This window comes from Falco cherrug, chromosome 6 (assembly GCF_023634085.1).
Source record: "Falco cherrug isolate bFalChe1 chromosome 6, bFalChe1.pri, whole genome shotgun sequence".
In the NCBI taxonomy this organism is placed as follows: Eukaryota; Metazoa; Chordata; class Aves; order Falconiformes; family Falconidae; genus Falco; species Falco cherrug.
This window is the reverse complement of record NC_073702.1, coordinates 56,050,493-56,071,604: the sequence shown is the minus strand read 5'-3', so window position 1 is coordinate 56,071,604 and position 21,112 is coordinate 56,050,493. Positions and strand designations below refer to the sequence as shown.

At 42.2% G+C, this 21,112-nt stretch overlaps 1 protein-coding gene across 2 annotated transcripts in view; it reads right to left on the bottom strand.

Annotated features, from left to right (window-relative positions):
- Window positions 1–21,112, bottom strand: part of ARHGAP18 (Rho GTPase activating protein 18) — a 101,083-nt gene that overhangs the window by 54,431 nt on the left and 25,540 nt on the right. The window contains exon 1 of one of the 2 annotated variants that reach the window (XM_055714478.1): window positions 14,227–14,423. The exons of the other annotated variant lie outside the window; for it this stretch is intronic. Within the exon in view, the coding sequence (XP_055570453.1) occupies window positions 14,227–14,303 (77 nt within the window). The 5' untranslated portion in view covers window positions 14,304–14,423. Of the gene's footprint in view, window positions 1–14,226; window positions 14,424–21,112 lie in introns of those variants that run through there. 2 annotated transcript variants of the gene reach the window in all.

Here is a 21,112-nt window from a genome sequence, read left to right as displayed (position 1 = left end):
TAATTCATTCAGAAATAGCGATGGGTCTACACCCACGGAAAGGGCATCAGCATCACCTCAGCACTGACCCTCTAGCCAACAGCTAGGCTTTCTTCTGCTGGAGGTCACCAGCAGACATCGAGTAACACACTTACCCTGTGAGTAGTTAAGCCGCTTCCCACAAAAATACCCCAGTGCCACTGGTTTTTCCCTTGTATTGCTTATTCAACTTGACACATCAGAAGACTTGCATTCCCAGAACTGTAAAAGGGTCTTGGAACGGCCCTTGTCATTAGTTTTTCTTTAATCCCATTTAATCCTAGAGTTCATTAGGAAATCACCTGCAAGGCATGCTTTAAAGGAACCAGAGTGTTCCGAGTTGCATCTGTCCAGTAGTTACCCACTTTGTGAGCCTGCCACAGCTGGATATGCCAACCGCCTCGCCATTCCTCCAAAGTATCAAGCCAGAGAAACTGGGGCAAGCAGACCTTGGTGTATCTAGCAGAAGGAACAGGCAAGGCACCTTGCTTGCATCTTAACAATTTCCTCAGTATTATGGAGAGCTCTCTCAGATAATGAGCAGGTAAACTCTCACTTGCCTAGCAGCAACTTGGTGACAGCCACGCAAAGCAGGTGCTTCTGAGAAAGCAAAACCTGTGGCCTGAGGATCCTTGGTCATGGAAAAAGACAAACTAATACCCTCTTCTGCTTGTAAGGGACAAAAGCTTCCTCCTTCAGAAACTAAATGGATATGGATGCCCTTTTAGTAGCCTAGCACAGCTGACTGTCCTGTGACCCCTCACTGCAGCAGCAGTCTCCGACCCTTCTCAGATGGAAACCAGTTGGAAAATGACCGGATGGCACATGGACTCACAGAGCTTGAAAACCGTTAAGGTGATGGTGGCCACGCTGAGGCCAGCCACAAGGCAGCTTATATATCAATAAATGAATGCCCTTCTCTTGAAGATTACATAGCACTTTGGGAGTTATTGGAAATAATTTCACTGTTTAAAGTACTAGTAATGGCTTCTGTGATGGCAGCAGCTTGAAATGGGACAAAGGATAATCTCTGGCTAGCTCAGCACAAGCCACAGAATCAAAGTAATAGTTAACAATAAAGATCAAAGCTTTAAAATACTTCAGTTCTTGCACTGGTTACTATAGGCTGCAAAAGCGTTGCTCCGACTTGCAACAGCATCTTATACTTTTAAGGTATGTTTCCCTGAACAGTTTTAATTTTCCACCTTAAGTCAAAAAAATGTAACTTCATACTAATATTCTGACTCACATAAATTTCATCAGTCTTCAGAAGAATCTTGCTATAACTACAGGTGAGTAAAAGTTCTTAAAACCAGACAGAAAAATATTCAGTAATGATATAAAGAATATATTGGCATAAATGTATCTTTCAATTAAAAAATGAGGAATGCATCTAAAAAAAATAAAATTAAGGATAAGTACAAAACAAGTTCAGCAATTCCAGAGTCCTACAAAAGTACGATAATGTCAACTTAAACAGAAACTGAGATTAGCTTCTCATGTCCACAGTGTGGTGGTATAATAGAATAACTTACTTGAATATGTCGCCTTTGGAGTTTTCCATAAAAGTGACAGGTCAACAGCCTTTATAATTATTGAAACAATGGTGTGTAAAATGAGAAAACATCTGGTTACTTTTCATTTCTAGACTTCTGACTTCCCAAATATTCTTAAGAACAGGGGTTTTTTTGCAAAGATCACATAATATTGTGGTACATCTGATGGACACAGAAAACTTTTTCTATTTTAATAGGTTTTAAGCAGTCCTTCACTACTCTGAGTGTATTTCAGAGATATTAATTAATAGATGATTTTGCAAATTGTAACCAAAATAATTTTTTCTTACCTCCCAATCCTAGTTTGCAAGTTGACTACAACAAAATGAAAGGAAAATTAAACAAATCTTAAGGAAGAGGTTAATATGCATACCTAGAAAATGACATGTGTGCTCAGATGTGACAAAACCATCATTCCATAGAAAACAGAAATCAAATCCATAGAATTCCAGATCACCTATTCATATAAACCCATATATACTTAGATAATATTTGTATTATAAAATGGAAGGAAAGAAATCCACCCAGAGAGAGAACTTACAGTCTTAATTAAAGGAAATCAAAACTGTAGAAAGAAATCTATAGTGGCACAATAAAAAGGTTTTTATATAAAAAATCGTTGCCTAGAGCAACACTGCTAGCAACCAACTAAAGTGTTCCTAGCCAGCAAACTGAATGACACCTATAGCTGTACACAAAATTATACAAGTCAGTATACACTGTAAAAACAAATAAAAGTATTTAACAATACACCTACATAAAAAATATCTGCATGTACAGGCACTAAGATTAGCTGTTGCCTTACCTATAAAGAAGGCAACCCCTCCCAACACAGCATATGCAGATGTAATCTTGATTTTTCTATTTAATAAGAACAGTATTTCCTACTAGTGATTTGTGCAGGGTAACATACTTGGAGAAATAGCCTTTATCCAATTGAAGCTCCTTTGGATCAAAGTTTAATCACATTTGTATACAAAAATACCCATGTGAGAAGTCTTGGAGAGTGAGAAAGAAATAGGTGTACAAAAACTTCCAGTAGACTAACATAACAGAGCACAGTACAAAAGGCACCAACCTTGTCTGAACCAGAGGTTATACGTTTATGTCAACACCATACCCCACACAGGGGGGAAAAAGAAACAGGAAACAAAAGACTGGAGGAAAGAAAGGTTTCTCAGCCTAGGCTCAAATCCACATGAATACAGTTACACGGCTATTCGACGGGGTCTGGCTGATGCTGGGCTGAGGTCTGAGCACACTGCAATGGAGATGTGCCCCAAGAAAGCTGCCACTCAGCACAGTCCCGTAATCTGTTTCCAGGAGGAATCACAGCATTCACAGGGGAAGAAACACCCTGCTGCTGAAAGATAGCCAAAAGCCTGACTCCAGGCTCTTACAAAATTTTACATACAAACTTAGATCATAATACACAACTTGAAAGGTCTGAAAAGATTGTCATATTAGGTTGCTTACACTGAGTGTTTTGTCATCCCATCCCCTCCCGTCCCCTGCCCCACTTCTCGCTGGCATGGTCCTGTGCAGATAGACGTACTGACTGACACTCTGGCCCCAAATGCATTTTTCACCCTAGCTAACTGCTAGCTGCCAAATCTCACCTGCTAACTAACTTAGCAAGTTCTTCAACAGTATACAACAAAAACAGAATTTATGCTTAATCTGAATGTCAGAGATTAAACATATACATATGTTTCAAATTGAGAGAAATTATAACAATCTATACTGAGGTCTGTGTTTAGTGAAACCTGTATCAAATAATTCAGCAAAACATGTAAGCAAATGTCTAATACAGGATGACAAAATTTTCTTAAACAATCACTTCAAAAGCTCAAGCAAGGCCCACAAACCAAAACACTGTGACACGTCACACAGATTTTAATACCATACATCGTCATAAGCCATTTTCTAATTTGAAATAAAGTACCAAATTCCAGCTTTCACAGCACGACGCTCATAAAGTTTCCCATAACCTTTCATAAGCAGATCCTACTTACTATGAGAAAAAAAAGATGTTTCAGTTTGTTCTTGTATGTACCATCCACAGTAAGAAGATCAAACAAATACAGACTTTTTCTTAGCTTTCACCTCAAAGGGGAACAAGTCCCACAGTGTAAATATCCTTGTCTGAACAGAGAAGGCAGGCAGAATTTGGGTCACTGGACAGATTCTTGGACATTTCAATTAGTACATAACATTTTCAATGTTGTTTGTATAATGTCTTAGATATTTAATATCTTATTCTTTTTTACCCTTAAAACAGAAAATACTACTGCGATGAAAAGTTAGGTTGTATTTCCTATAGGAAATCATATGAGCTATTCTGATTATACTTCTCATTCCCGATACTGTTTTGATGTACTACCTTGGGCACTATGAAACCAAAGCAATCTCTCTGGTGCAAAGTTCAGAGCAAAGAAAGGTGTGTTTAAACAACGCACAGATCTGCAACCTTTCAAAAGCTTATCAACTGACGACCAACCATAGTTTAGAAACTGTACTTTAATTTATCTCATTACAGTGTCTGGGAATCCAAGCTGGGCTTTTGTTTCTTTTGGCAAGGCAGGCTGCACGATGCCACGTGCAGACAGCGAGGGGAAAGCAGGTTATCTGCAGCTCCGTATGAGAAGTGCAGGTGTTCCCTGCTGCGCAATGCACCTGGATGTCAAGCACGTCTTCTTGCATCACACCCTGCCTTTGTAGGCAGAGGCCATGCACACGACTGAATCACTGAACGGTATGAGTCAGGACTAAATGAGCCAGAGATTAAGCTTACGCTAGCTTTATAGTGGCTGCTAAAGGACAAGCTGTACCTGAACTAACTAAAAACTTGTCAGTACAAAGTTAAGCCATCAACTACCTTTTTAAAGAACCTGAACCAATGGAGTTAAATTATATCAGACGAGCCTCTCTCACAGGCTGTGGCCATAGCCAGCACTAGGACTCATAAAAATGAGTTGTCAAATGGCAGCCCCATAACAATCACATTAAGCTGGCACAGATGTAGGCTGCCAGAGGGTTCTCTTAAATCCCCCTTTCCTGTGGGTTGCCCTTACTTCCTTTGTGCCAGCACTGTCACCGATGCAGTCACTTACCGACCTAGGTTAAGAAACCAATCTGTCTGAAAACACCACTTGCAAAAAATACTGCTTTCAGTTGGATTTTTGTTTTTTTAAATCCTGGTCCACCTACTTTAGTCAGCTCAGAAATGCCAATTCCAGGGCAAGAAACACATTAGGAAGGTGTAGGTGAGAGATGGAAGGAAACGCTACTTTCAGTGGTGGTCCCCACTCTTTTCAGCTTCCACCTCTCTCAGCCTAGTATGCCCATGACCTGCACCCACTGCCACTGCACATCAAAACTGCTTGTTCAGGACAAGCCTCAGGAGGCACTCTGAGGTGAAAGTTTCATGAAATGGTGTGGCATCTCTCTCCTGGCATAATACTTTCAACGGAACAAGAAGATGCTCCTCAAGTCTACCTGAAATATAGGCTTCTCAGGAGAAGATGACACAGGCAAGCCATCAGAACAAGGTTAGCAGGACATGAAAGCCCACCCTCTGAGTGGGTTATAATGATGGGGATGACTATTTCCACAATAACACCGTTACTAGAGTTCCCTTACTTAGTTGTTGCAAAGGGAATCAGGCTGTGAGGCTCCAGAAGCTACCCTACAGAGCTGTTAGATCTATCATCCTCTTAGCAACTGCCAAGAGAGAAAACATCTTCCACTGGCCCATGGTAACCATAGCTCTGGTCTCCTGCTGTGACTGGCCAGTGAGTCACAGCTGTTGTGTATGGCAGCACTTACCAGGGCTCCCCTGCTGTTCAGTAGCTGAGGCTTCTGGTCACTGCTCCAAGCCTCTTGCTTTGTATCTGGGATCACACTCATAACTACAGCTATAACCACAATTATTATATGACTATGACACTACAAGAACTTTCTGCTTGTTTGTACAGCTAAAATCTAACCTTGTGCTCTCTTAAATCAAGGGCAAAGCTCCCAGTTACCTCTGGATATAGTATATTCCTGGACCTTGCTGATGTATTTTATTAAAGGCAGAGAATTTTTGATAGAGAAAATATTTCATCAGTGGCCTTCAGTCCCACCAACTATCACTCTGACAACTACATAGAAATCAGCTAAAACCAATCAACAGATTAAAAATAATAAAAAACCCTGAACAATGTACTTTACTAAGTACATATCACTAAACACTGATGAAACAATTCTTACACATCCTCTTAAGTATTTTTCTGGTTTACAAATATTAAAGTGAAGTCAAAATATCCAACTTCCCTAAGCCAGAGCAAAAGCTGGCTGGGTGGTTTGGGGACTGTCAGAGAGGAAGAGGTAGTTGGAGGAGTGGTAAACTGAAGATTTGTACTGATGTTAAATCAAGCAAAACATGCCAACTGTTCTGCTGCAGTTTGGCACTAAGTATGCATGATAAGATATTTTTTTTGTTCTGAAGACAACATTACTCTTTCTTTGTTGCTTTCTCATGTGTGATGCACCTTCCACCATATTTCTAAGCATACTAAAAACATTCACATTTGTTTCTCCTCAAATACTTTACCCCAAACTATTTTAAGTCTTCCAGCAACACTGGGAGCCCCACAAAAGAAACATTCTGATACATTTTTATTGTCACCTTTTGGCCTAAGAAGCCTCCCTAGGAAAGAAGGGTGTTGTAGAAAGACGACAGATAAAATCCCTGAATACTTGTGAAAGCATTTCTAGGCTAAAGGATTGGGATGCTCTAGTCACAGAACAAAGGGGAAATATTAAGCAGCTTATCCTCACAAGAAGGTATGACCAGGTAAGTAACTGCTCCTGTGCATGCTTTTATTCTGTTGTAATACAAGAAAGCTGGCACAAAACAATGACTAAAGAATACATTCATAGCTTTCAGCAGTGCAGAGGGGCCAGTTGCTTAGGAGCTCAGCCCATACACTGCTCAGGGTATCACTAAAAATATACCTCAGAAAATGATGGCTAAAATTGTACTTATGGAATAAATCAAATCCATTTATTTTTCAGACATCCTAATACTAAAAAACAAAACCACTGATTTTTTCCCCTATTTATTTGGCTATAAACATTTACATTCCCTGCCTGAACATGATTATTTTGAGACCATGACTCGAAGGCAGAGGCAGGTTCATTGCAAAACCAGCAGCCCTCACAAAACAGCCCACTGACACATCAGAAGTACTCAAAACTTACAACTGGGGAATTTTTCTTCCCCTGGCCAAGCAGAATTACTACTGAGGAGTCTGGAGTGAAAGTCAGTGACCCATGTGTAACAGGAATTTGCAACACCACTCCACAACAGGCACCTCGCTGTATCACTTGCTGTAATTACAGCCTCCGTTCAGCCATAGTATTCTGATACATAGGAAAAAAATGAAGGCGCACACTCAGTAACTCTAGTAAAAAAGCAGTAATGATAGCGAAGGGTGCTGGCATTGCAAATGTTACCAAAATATGTGTGAGTAGCCTTTTAAAACCTTACAGGTTTCAGCTCCAGCCTCACCAGTAACAGTTACAAAAGACGAGTAAAATATGGGCAATAACAATAGATTACAGCACTTTTTAATCAAGGCCAGTATCAGCACTCCGAAAATGCCATTAGTCTTATTTGAAGACAAGTTCAACAATTCTCCTCTTCAAAGAAAAAGAACTTCGAGAAACGAAAAACATTCTTCTGATGCCACACTTAGAGTGAATGTTGGAGTTCAGGCTTACACAGCTCCTCTGGCATTTCATTCATCAGAAGTTCAGTTACATTCCAGTTTTGCATAAAATCTGCTTGCTTATAACAGCACATCTAGTAATACATTGCATATGCTTCGTATCATCTAGATTTGTACACACATAAGCAAAAAAAAGGCAAAGCCCATAATTAAAATGTTCAAAAGGTCTTTATGCTTCACATTCCTTGTAGCTAGACAAGCATGACATCTCATTCTATGTCATTAAAATGAAAAAGAAATTCTGCATATAGGGCCCTGATTTTCCTCTTTTCTGCTATGTAGCTCCACTGATTCAGCACAGTTATTCTCATTTTATATCTGTTTAAGGGCCTGACCCAGAGTAGAACTGAATACACTGTTTTCACTGACAGTAAAGGGCACTAAACCAAATCTACATCCATGACATAGAATAATCTAGATCACCTAGTAAACTGCACTTGTTGAAATAACGTTGTTTTATCTTACTGACAGATGCTAAATGGATGCCTAAGTGCAAGAAACAGTGACCAAGTCTACATAACGAGGACTGCACTGAAAAAGAAGAGCTTGAGCATATCTAGGGGTCAGAAAGAACATGCAACCAAGTGTGCTCCACCAGGATGCTTAGAAAAACTAGACAGTTTGACTGCAATATCTACAATTGGCTGAGGTGGTAACAGGCAGCAATGAAGTTATTTTACCTGTATAGGTGACACTCATGAGACTGACACTGAAGTACCACATGCAATTCAGGCTGGAGTGTGAAGGAGAAGTGAAGTAGCAGGGCAAGTGTAAAGAAGGATGCTGAAAATTCTGAAGTGTCACAAAAAGGTTTTTCAGACTAAACAGACTCAAAGAAAATTATTTGCTCCGTCCCAAGATAAAATTGAGCAGCAGCTTGACAATAGGTAACAGGCACTAGGAAGGCTGTTTAATCAATTGGAAAGACATACAAAAACCAAAGGCAGGAGCAAGATACATTCAAAGAAGAAATAAGGTGCAAACTGGTGGAAGCAGGAATCCAGAATCAAGGAAATGTTGGGATACCACATCTTGCTGTCAGTAGATCAAGTTACTGGGATGTAATACATCAGTAACTAAGCAACACATTAAGGGTCTGCAGTATACTATGTATTTGTACATGCATGAAATACAAAAGACACAAAAGCAATTCTAAATAAAGCAACTTGATGCATTGTTGCCTGTCAGCTCTATCTGAAGATGTTGGAAGGCATCAGACAATAAACGCTATTCAAATTAGCAGGCAAATACAAGGCAGGAAAGATTTTTCTAATGCATTTAAAGACTGTGCTCATGTAAAGACTGCAAAATTAGCACATAAAAAGATTGCTATGAATTTGTAAAGTCAGCCGCAGTATGATAGATCTTTGCTTTACAGAGGCAAAGCAACACATAGAAGGTACTGGGCTGAGCCATCCACACTGGCATCACAGAAGATAGGTTACAGGGGTTAGAAACAACAAATGCTGTGATGGTACGGAGAATCTGGCATCTGTGCTGTACTAGCAGACTGCAAATGAAATTGCAAAAGGCTCCACCAACTTAAGTCAGTTGTGAGTAATCAGCTTTTGAATTTGTTGCTTGTACACTGAGCATTACATGTATCCCTCACAGTGCTTTAGTCCTTCATACTGGATTTCACTGGATTTCAATTCCAAGGGTGAGTCACTGCTGGGAAAAGAGGGGGAAAGGAATGAGAGCTTTTTCTCTCTGAAAGAACGGAGATGGAAACTGCCCTTGAAAAAAGGCATGAATGCATGCTTACTACTAGATTTCTTCTTGGCTATTAAGTCTTCAGATTAAACTGAGCAAATATTTGAACAATGAGTAAGGCAGATTAATCTGGTAAAACAAGAATAAACTCCTCTTGTATGTGTGATTTTTAACGTCCATTATGGTCAACATTTGAAAAAAATTCATATATCTTGGGCAATTCATAGCAGAGGTCTTTGTCATTTTTCCAAGCTCAAAGGACATCTATCATGTGCTTTCTTTGTCAGGGAGATCAAACAGCGAAGGAGTGATTTAGACCACAGCTGTCTGTAGAAAACACCAAGTACTTTATGCCCCTAACTTGTCACCCATCCCCACAGTGAATACTAAATACTGAGTTAGTAAAGCCCATATTTATAAAGACATATGAAGATAAGTATTTTGGTGTATGCGGACTTACACAATAACCCACAAAAAAGGCACTTCTCTACAACAGAGCCCAACTGAGGCCCCCTGGTTTCACTGCCACCCAGATCCAAACTTCAGCTGGCATCTCCCAGTCATGTGGATTCAGTAATGAAGTGGGATGGTGAAACTTGTGGACCACAGGCCCTGGCTAGCAGGTGTCACTTGAAAGAGGAGACCTGAGGCAGCAGCAATCTTCTCTCTTACAGTAGGGAGAGTTACAGCACTCTTTCCAGAACTGGTCGGGGGTTTACTTCCATCTCAGGGAAGCTCAACTCATTGTTCTCATTTTGCAAGTGACTACTGGCAAACAAAACACAAGATTTAAATAGTGCAGATAAGAGCAGGTGCATATAACTGCATGGCCTCTGAGGAGGAAGAGCCATGTCCTAGGCTCTACGAAATGCTGGAGTCCTTCTTAACAAGTCATTAGCTAAGTAATTGGCAGTACAAAGATTCACAGGCCCTTTAGGAACATATGATGTTAAACAGGCGCTGGCTTGCAAAGCCTCAGAACTCAAACTGGTCTTCCTATGTAAGTTGAAGAAGTATACATGAAGTGGCAGCAAAAGTGCACGTGCTGGCTCCTGGTGAGCAAGCACACTGATTCACTGGAAACAGATAGAGGGAGGCTGTGACTCACATGACGAGTCCAGTGCAGCACAGGAGACAATACAGAGTAACAGCATCTCAGATAGGAGAAAGGTATGGAGAGGAAAGCAAAGCCAACCTCCAGTGGCCACCACATTTAAAATCATTCATCTATTACTCAGTTTGCATTTCAGGTTTGGCTGTTAAAAATACTCTGTAGCAGAAGTCCATTTCCCTCATGCACTGGTATGCATGCAGTTCATTCTGCATGCACTCTGTATGCATTTACTTCTAGTTTTGCTATATCCTATTCCCCATCCATTGAATACTCCAGTCTTGATCTTAACCTTATAATCACATTAAAAAAAAGTTTGGTACACACACACATATATATATGCATACACACACACATTCACTTACTCTACAGGACAGAAATAGTCCTGTAAAGGACTCTCTGGATGGCATTTGACTGCCTGAGGGTAAGCCCACACAGCCATATAAGAGGACTGTTGTTATCTGAAATGCCTACATGTGGCTGGCAAATGTGACACAGGACCTGCAGTCCTTTCTGCCACTGTAGATGGGAGTAGAATTCCCCAGCAAGGAACCTAAATGGCACTGGAAGCCTGCGCTTAAGGGTGTGGATTTCATGCGCATGAGGTTGACATGCCTACAAGCAGTCACTGATACAGGGTCTTGGACTGAAACCTGTTTGATTCACTTGTACTTTCCACGGTCCATATAACAACAAATGGTTTAATGGGAAAAACAAGAAAAAATTTAAAAGCTTGTGCATGGACCTCAGAAAGAAAAGGACAGCAAAATGCAAGCAGCATGACAGCCAATACAGCACCAGTGGATTTAATGGGTTAAAACTGGGAAGTGAGAAAACTGAAGCGATATGGAAAAGAGAGCTACTAAAACTGGATTTGATAGTGGGTAATCTGCCTTTGTGATTTCTCTAAGGAAGTTCTTGAATAAATACTTAGGTATATTACTGAAGTCACCCACAATCAATATCTACACTATATGAAGATATTATCTTTAAACAGTTACTTTAAAGTAAAATGTAAAATAAACCTCTCTATGGCAAAGAGGACAGCTCTGATGCTACTCTGTGCATCCCCACTATCAAGGCAATATTCCTAAATTGTCAAACTTGGAAGTAATCGCATCAAGGCTGTTCTAGATTTTAGCCTAGTAAACCAGTGGTAAAGCAAGCCTTTCCTAAAGGAAATATTTCACAGCCTTATTGTGCCTTTGAAGGGCCAAGAAAACCCCAGAAAAGTAGCTCAGCAATCTATTAGATCAGTAAAATTCTCAAGTCTTATAAAGCAAGACTTCTTGTATGCCTGAATGAAAAAATAAATGGTTAGGAAGTATAGCCCTTTCCTAAGATGCCACTTCGTTTGGAGCAGTCAATGTATCGCTTTTTCCAGGATGTACCAGTGCCACGCTTCCCCAACACTGCAAAGACAAAGCAATCTCTAACACGCACTATTTTGAATGGCTATGAAAAGAATAGTTCGACATAGTTTCCCTATTAATCTTTCCAAAAGGGCTGCTTCCTCACAGCTGGCACTATATTACACTGGCTTCCTAATATTCTGATGCCTGTTAAAAATCTGAGTTTTCAAATTAGCAGAGATGCTGACCTAGATACTGAAAGTTGCTCTCAGTTATTTTTTGAAAAGACAAAATATGGTCAATATCACCCCAGTAGTAATATGCAGCATTTGGACTGCAGAACTAGTGCACTTGCACACTGTGCAGAGCATAATGAACTTATTTCCACAAAATATGTCCGAATGGTACAGGTTTGGGCATTATTATCAAATATCTCTGCACTTGGTAGGAATGTTGATGAAGGAGGGAAGCAGTTAGAAAAATGGGGGGAAAAAATCCCACAGAATGTTACAATGTTTCAGAAAAGTTTCCTTGTTTATTTTTAAAAAGACCAAAAAGTAACAACTGGCCATTCTTCTCCCTCCCTGCCCCCATGACATTAATATTCCCAACCTTTCTCACTTCAGAAGGGGGAAAACACTAGGGATCCAGGGTAGCAAGGAACAGATAAATCAGGACCATGGAGTTGAGATCCTGGTTAATGAAAATGGGAGAGACAGGACCGAGACCCAAATTCAGGGTGGTACAGCAGAGAGGCAGAGAGGTGTCCTTTAGGATCTTAATTTTGATGATCTACGTGGCAAAATGTGCATAGCCTGGAAAGCCGTAACACTGCCAGGGGTGGAACTCAGGCAAACTAACTGTGGGAATCCCCTGTCCTGTGCAGCTTTAACATACATATTTATTGTTATAATTAAAGAAATGAGACTGCTTTTCACATTTATTTCCCCCCTGCACTCCCTTAATCCCACATCAGAACAGTTTGTGAAGGATCACCATTACTTGCATGGTAATGTCTCAGTTTACCCAGGAGGCTGTCCCCAGAAGCAGCTGAAGAGGAAGAGGGATGATGAGATCACTGCTCCTAACGCTGTAGCATTAGCATGAGACACAAGTTTCTAGGACACAGAGGGGCCCCCATAACTGTGCTCATGCATTTGGGGTCTTGGGGGGTTAAGAGCAACTGCAGCTTACAGCCATGTATCCAGGCAGCCCCGCGTTAAAAGGGGGGAACCAATCTTAATAGTCTACAGGTGCACACCTCCTTATTCAGAAATTATCCCAAGGAGCAGGGAAAGTGGTTTTTATCATGCCCTTGCTCCATGGGAAGTTTGAGGAGAGGTACAAAGAGTAAAACCACTACAAATCATAACAGAGAATGTGGTGGATTTTGTGATTTCTTGCAAAAATGCACACATTTTGCATTCAGTAGTAAACAACTAGATCTGCAGTGCCCTTATATACGTAGCTAAGATGACATCAGGACTTGGAGCTGGGTTGACAAATAATGTTACTTATGGGGAAGGAAGTACCTCAACAAAAAGAAAGGAATGGCTTTGTGGTTCAAAGACGGGGTAGGCTGTATTTCTTAGTTCAGTTCTCGCCTCTGCCACGGACTCTCGGTGTGACACATCAGTTATCTTTTGTCCCGCGTGACACGCTGGACTTCCTTTTACCTTCTTTTAATCAGACTATAATCTCTTTGATCAGACACACTCTTCCTATGGACACATGGAACCAGCGTGCCAGTTTCAATACCTTCCCGGTTTCAGCTGGCTTCTCAGCATTAAAGTCCTGTCTTTATCAATGGGACATTTGTTGACAGTTTCAGCAAGGAAGAAGCAAGACTGAATGGGCCATAAAGACAAAACTCTCCCTTCCACACAGCAGCCTCTCTGGTCATGGCAACAGAAAAGCCAGTAGTGCTTCTGCCTGTATCAAACACATGCCGTGAGGCCTCAGCCTTCGTACAAGTGAAGCTGGCTTCTTTGCCCATTGTCAGTTTCACCTTCTAAGCAAAAGACAAAGTGCTTTAAAGAGTTTATCTCGCCCTTACCTGCACCCTCCTTCCGTTTACCACATTAAAAAAAAAGAAAATAATAATAATAATGCAAAGTACAAAGCAGTAAAGCTCTAAGAGGTTGCATGAAAAACTACACGCCACATCCCGCAAACTGCCCGCTCCCAGACTCTGGGGTGCAGCTCCCCGCGAAGCACCGGGCAGCACCCCGCGGGGCAGCATCTCCGCCCCCGGGCAGCACCCTTCGGGGCAGCGCTGCCCCGGGCACCCTGCAGCCCCCCGGCGCTGCAGGCCCGATCGCGCACCGCGCACTAGCAGCGGGGGTTCGGCACCGGCCGGGCGGCCGCGGGACCGCTCTCAGCCGCGAGCACGGTGACGCCGCCCGGCGCCCGGCAGCCCCGCGCAGCGCCTGCGGCTGCCACGACGTGCGCAAGTTGCTGGAGAGAGCGGTGACAAAACCAAAGGAAAGACCGTCGGGGAGGACGCGGAACAAAGCGCAGAAACGGGGAAACCCTGCCGGCCCCGGGGCGGAGAAAGCCCCTCGCCCCGCGCCACAGCTCCCGCCCCGGCCGGCTCCGCTCCCCCCCGCGGCGCGGCCCGCAGCCCCCGCCGCGCGGCCCCCGCCCGCACCTGCCGCCCGCACCTGCCGCCGGGGCGGCCTCCCCGCGCCGCCGCTCACCTGCCGGGGGCGCCGCCGCCGCCGCTGGGGTGGTAGGCGGTGAGCACCACGCCGCGGGAGCCGGACCGCCAGTTCATGGCGAGCGCCGCCGCATCCCTTCTGCGGACGCCGAGGCGGAGCCGGGCGGCCCGGCCCCGGCCCGGCGCGGCCCAGCCTCCCGCCGGCAGCGCGGCGGGGCAGGGCCGGGTGACGGCAGCGCTTCCTGCGGCCCGGGGCCGCCACCGCCCTCCGCCGGGCCGCGCCCCTCCCCCCGGCCCGGGCACCGCCGCCCCCGGCAGCGGCCGCTCAGCGGCGCGGCGCGACCGAGCGGCCTCCGGGCGCGGGTGCCGGCCGCCCCGCCTGGTGTTAGACGCCGCGTTAGGTGGTGCCGCTGGGGTTGTGTTAAGGCATTGCAAGGAAATCGGGCAGCTGGCGAAAAGGTGCCGCGGCTTCGGGCCCGAGTAGGTGAGCGGGGCTGCACACGCGAGTTGCGGCTCCCGTAGGGGTGCCGAGCGGGACCGCCGTGTTGCAAACGCAGCGCGGCGGCAAGAAAACCAAGAAACGTGTTCAGCGTCTGCTTTGTACGTTGTCCCTTTCACTGGATCGCAACATTACTCTGTGCTTGGTTTAACTTTTCATATACAAAAATGGTTTATTTTTTTAATTGCAAGCTCTCGTCACAAAAACCACGGCGGCTGATAGCATCGGCCGAGGACACGAGGTGACTGAGCCGCCTCGGAGCTGCTGCGCCTTAAACCAGCCACCATTAGCCCCAAGGTCACGCTCTGCCAACCAGCGGGAGCTGGAGCAGGGCGGCCTTGGCGGCGGGGACAGCAGCAAGAATAGCAGCAGGGACAGCCGCCTCAGTGCCTTGGCACCCGCCGATGAGATGGGACTCACTGCCTTGGTATTAGTTTTGAATTGGTAGGCAGGATCTGTAACACAACACACAAAACTGTGTTTTTTCCTTCCACGGCAACTATAAGATAACCTGTAAATGCATATATATATACTGTTTAGGTTTGTCATTTGTGTCTGCATTCATAGAAGGATATGATTTGAATTATAATTGCTTTGTGTCACAAGTGACCAGATCAATTTTAGTATGAGTTTAACTTGCATTTCATTTTTCCTTTTAAAACAAACAAAAATCATGCAACTGCTTTGCTTGCAGTTAAATATCTGAAATCTGAAAAGTTCAGTACCAGGCTATGTGAGGTGTTGTGGTGTGTGCTGCTATGAAGTTCTCTTACTTAAACCATCGTACACCTAAACCAGAAAGCTCCATGCAGTCATGGGTGAGCCATGCATTTTTCTGTGCAGCACAGAGCTGCCAAGCAGGGGTGGCACAGAAATCTCGACATAAGGTCACTGTGAAGTTGCTCCCAGCAGAGAAGCAAACAGGAAGAACTTTGTGTCGTGTCTGAGCAAGACCAGTTTGTCCTTCAGTCTCCTTGATGCTTACAGCTGGTGAGTTCACGGGTTTACAGTTTGCAGAATTCACAGGTGATATTCAGACATAACTGAATTTTGTCTTTGGCTTAAGCGGATAATTTAATCCAGTAGGTTTCTTCTTAAAAGGGTGGCTGTCTGCAGAAGGCCAGACAGGACATTCACGGTTTCTTTAGAAAGGGTAATGTCACCATGAAATTTTGAGAAGAGCCCCAACATTACAAGCACAGGAAAACTTGGCTGACATTCAGCAGACCAACCACTACAGAAGTGCCTTTTCACTTCTTGCACCACCTAAGGTCAACTGCTGCCTTAGTTTTAAGTTCACATAAAGAATTGAGGCTAGGCGTGAGTTTTAAGAAAGCCTACCTCTTCCATGGCTTCCGTAAGATGTTTTATCTGTAGGCAGCTGGCCAAAGTGGTTTGGCTAAAATATTTTTTGTGTTTGTTAGTTTTTAATCAAAACTTTTATATTAAACTTTTTAAAAAATAAATAATTTATTAAAAAGTAGGCATTATTACAAACAGATAAGCCTTGCATACAAATTAGCAGAAAGAACGGGTCTATTTTAAACTATGTGGATGTAAAAATTTTTTAATATTTACAGTGCATAGAAAAGAGGCTGGTGCTGCCCCATCTCCCCAGATGTTCTCCGTCTCCAAGGGGAATGGGTAAAAGAAAAGAAACAGCTACAGTTCTGCTTAAGCAATGGCTCAGTAGCATGGCTACAACAGCCTAACTAGCAGTATGCACCAAGAGGAATACACTGGGATAAATTATCTGCATGTACCTACTCGTAGGCACACACACAAAAACAAGGATGTGAAACCACTGCAAAATTTAGGACTGTGAAAAGATTTCCCTGTACTCCCCCTGCAAAGGCACAGCAAGCTCTACATCTCAGACTGTATCCACAAGGCAAAAATTCGTCTAACTTCTCACATAAACACACAAACAAGACTCTCTGTTTTCACTGTTCACTTTAGAAGTACATCAGCATGAGATGAGAAAACATGCTATTAATGTCTGTCAGGGCAGCTATCTGCTAGTGCCTTTGGCTCTTTCTTTAAATGCACACGTGGTTTAATTATCGAACAGCCTATGCAGAATGCAAAGTTCTTTTCTGAGGGATCCAACCTTTTCCTTTTAAATTGAACCAAGAAAATTGAACGTGTAAATACCAGGGTCCTTAGGACCTGACCATTTCTAAAATTTCAGCTAATGGGTTGTATGCCAAATACCCCATTAAGTCATAAAACTTCCTTTAAAGAACAGCTAAAAAATAACAGAAAGAAAGGTAAAAACATTTAAAGCGTTCCATGTTTAGTAAGTGCTTTCCAAAGCCCTTTGCCCAAACTAAATATATGTTAGGTGCTGTAAGAATGAAAAAGTAAACTACTTTTTCTTTGACAAGCATCTTAAAACACATTGTAATTAAGGCACACCATAACATGCTGCACTGCCGTTGTAAGAAGAAGAATGCAGAAACAAGATGTAGCCAATGTAGCATCACCAGGGACTGCTCCAAGAAAATGTAACTGCAAATGGAGAAGGGGAAGAACCTGCCTTGTTCACGGTGGGGGTGGGTGGGGGAGTGTGGGCATAGATTAAGAATGGTAAAACTCAGAATGACTTTGTACCAGTCAACTGGAGAGTAAGAAAGCTTTTGTAAGTATATCACGAGGAGGGTGGGAAAAGGAGCTAGAAAGAACTAAGTTCTATTATTAAATGAGAGTAGGGATTAATTTATTCATAAAAACACCAGAGATACTGATTCCCTTCTTAAATCTGCCTTTAACATGAAGCGCTTCAAATGTGGAAGTGGATTTAGGAGCTTAACTCTAGGCACACTTCTTTTCTTTACTATGTTTGACAACTTGATAGGATCAAACGCTGTCCTGTTACGACAGCGTAACACCAGCACAGTTTTCTTTGATGAAATTCTTCCTGATTTACAGTGCAGCCAGCTAGACAATTTTGACCTACAGATGTATTATTGCTGTAAACTGACGTGAGTATCACGACTGCCTTTCACCAGTGTACGTTCTGCCTAAACCGATTTACAGTCAATAATTGCTGAGTTTGCAGTTAGTGCATGCTCTTAACAAGGTACAGGCATGCCTATTTGGAAAGTAAGGTTGTTCGTAATCAACTAGATAAGAATGCCTCATTTGAGGCACATAGGCTTATGTGATAAAAGGTGATATCATTGAGAAAGGAGATTACAAATCAGTCTTTGTTGCTACAGAATCCAGACTCCTTCAAAGAGTTTAAACATTTAGATTAAGATGCCATGCAGTGCCTTTACACCTAACATAATCAGTCACCAGAGCCAAGCAGATCACGCAGGGTTCTCGTGCTTAATGCTGTCTTTACAAAACAATCGCTAAAAAGAGAACTTCTCAGCAGTACCATCCTTCATTGCTGCTTTACAGGGTTTGAATACGCATGTGTTCAACATATGCTTTTGACTTCTCACTGCAGAGCAATTTTTTTCCTTTTTGAAGTTTTCCCAATAAAAACATAAATCACACTGATTTTCATATTTTGTATAAATATATGATTAGATATTTTATATAGGTGATGGGTGATTTTTCACATTCCACGTTCCTGATGATGTGCCAATTATAAGCAGGTAGGTAAAAATGCAATCCTCTGAGAAGCACTGGCTTGAGGAAACAGTAACAGGTCAGCTTACAAATTTGAATTCATAGGCTGAATTCAATGGCAGTAGATGGATTTATTCCTGCTGAGGTTCAGAGATCCCTCTGGAATCAATGCTGGAGCATTTAGACAAGCAGTGCAGTGCTGCAGTGAGAGTACAACTGTACTTCAGGACTTTTGAAATACATTTTAATGCAAACAGTTTAATCTTTTCCCTAGCATTATCTACTGTAAAGTTTGTGCAGATGGATTTTAAACTGAGCAGAAAATGTCTCATCAACTCACTCACCTAATTCATACTCAGATACTAAGTAGCAGCACTTCCACTGTCCAAACTGTGCTTCCAGGGTTCCAGCTAGCAGCCAGAAAACACATGAAATGGACAGGTTCATAAGATGACATCTAACCCTTATTAAGCTCCACACTTCATTATTGGGGCACTCCACTACATAAAGAACCACACAGGTGAAGTGTTCTGCAGTCATTAATAACAAACAGTAAAAATGATACAAAAAAGAATATGACAGGTTACATACTCAGGGTATGATTTCTGTTACTTAATTCTTGATGTCTACACCCATGCAAGTGATCTTATGCTCCATTGAAAGTCTGTGAAAGAAATGCACTTTTAGAGGGTGAAATCCTCTGATCTATGTTAGACCTCCACTTTAGGCCATAAAGATGAATCACACTCTAGAATCGTCTGTTTATTTCTGCTGACTAGAAGGGTTGGTCACATGCAGATGTCCACATCTATCAGAGAAGCTCCACCTTTAATGCTTTCATGTTGGCCTTCAAAATATGGAAGACACAATGTTCAGTTACAGTGTGCACCATATAGCATACACAACGTGGAGTAGTCACTACTCTGAAATGTATAGTACTGGTATGTAGGAGGTGTTTCAGACCAGCTTACATATCCCTGAATATCAAAGATGGGGATGAAGTCACACACATGTACACAGAAAGCAGACTTCTACACAGAAAGCTGGTAACATTTTTTGCTACCCAGCACATTGTGAACATTTGATATGGTCTAATCCTGAAATGTGTATCCTATATTCAAATTTTCATAGAATTTTTTATGGAAAAAAGATTTCCAATGCTATCAGGAGGCAGCTCAATATGTGGGGGAATTTAGCAAGCAAGACACAATTGGCATAGAGCAACCACAAGGACATGGACACAGCTAGGAGAACTGATTTCTGTTTTTTCCCGGATTTCTGAAAGTTCTCACCTTCTCCCTCACAGACCTCTACATTTGTATTTAAACAGCTGATTTATTTCCCATAGCAAAAAGAAAAGAAGAAAAGAAGAAAAAGGAAGGACATGTCTTATGTTCCTCTTCCCTTGCAAGTTGCTCTAAAATGTATCTGGTGCACTCTGGTGGCTGCTTCCGTAATTCTTAATTCGATGACTTTGCAAAAGGTGAAACAGTAACTATCGATGCTGGTTTGGGGATTATCCATACAAAGACCAATGAGCATGTGAATTTATTCTGGTTTATCCAGTTTTATTTTTCTTGAATGCACCCCCTGGAGAAATTCAGATCTCGCCCATTGTAGCTCATCTGCTACCTTACATAAATCACAGTGGGGGCTGAGTGGTTGAGGTTCTCATCTGCTTTATGATTTTGCTCATGGTCAGACAGCTGCTGAATTTTACCCAGAGGTATATCAGTTTCAGTAGTGGTAATTTATCCACGTTTATTTGTAGTGTGACCTTGCACAAACTCTCACATCAATTCTTGCTTCCCTTTCCCTATCCATAGACAGGGCAAATAAGATCTATTTATGAGAATTATTTACCATATGTTCAATTACATTGAAAGGTATCAAAAATGCAGCACATCACTTCCTGTTACATCACTATGTTTACTTTCTTTTGGTGTGTGACTTAACAGGGATAAAATGGCATGGATTTCTGTATCCACAAGCACAGGGAACATGATTAATCTAGTATGCTTTGCAGTGTCTCTACATGAGGTATAGGACGTTGAAGAAAACTGATTACCATAACTGATGTTTCATGCCACTTTTGGAAAGTCAGCATGAATGTTGGTGACTAAGGGATTTTCTCTGGTGACTCTGAATACCCCCTTTCTTTTCAGCTAGTTTTGATACAATTTTGGTTTTATAAACCATGACTTCACATATGCCACTAATTATGAAAAGACAGTGCATTCTCAGAACATAATATGGCCTTGGCCCTTCTTAGGTGTCACATAGATGTGGTGTACACTGAATGCATTCGCTGCATAGATAGATATACTCTTCTAGCATATGAAAATGAAATCAAGATAAAAGAAAAACTCTGGAGCATGGTTTCTCATGTTCCTGTTCAATCTTGTTTTACATTTATACCAGGCAGCTGTATAACCCGTCCAAAAGAGTTTTTCTGGGTTAAACATGCTATGTGTTTTCTTTAGAGAGAGATCTTCTATCCTGACTCTTTCTGCATCTGTTTCAATTTGAATCTGCATCATCCTTGTAGACTCTTTCTGCACCTGTTTCAATTTGAATTGATCTTTCTTGAGCATGATGAGGGTCTTGATCTCTGTAGAGCAACTGGGACCTTGTACTACAACACAAATACTCTCCTGACTATATCACAAACACAGTATTGTGGAAAACACTGTCTTTTCTTATGGCTGCTTTTCACATTGGTGCTTGTAGTCCTATGACTGACGTGAATAACTGCATGTATGATACAGTTTGAGCAGATTTGCTAACCAGTTTGCACATTGAAGCACACATAGGAAGCTCATTCTGGAATTTCTTATGAGGAGTA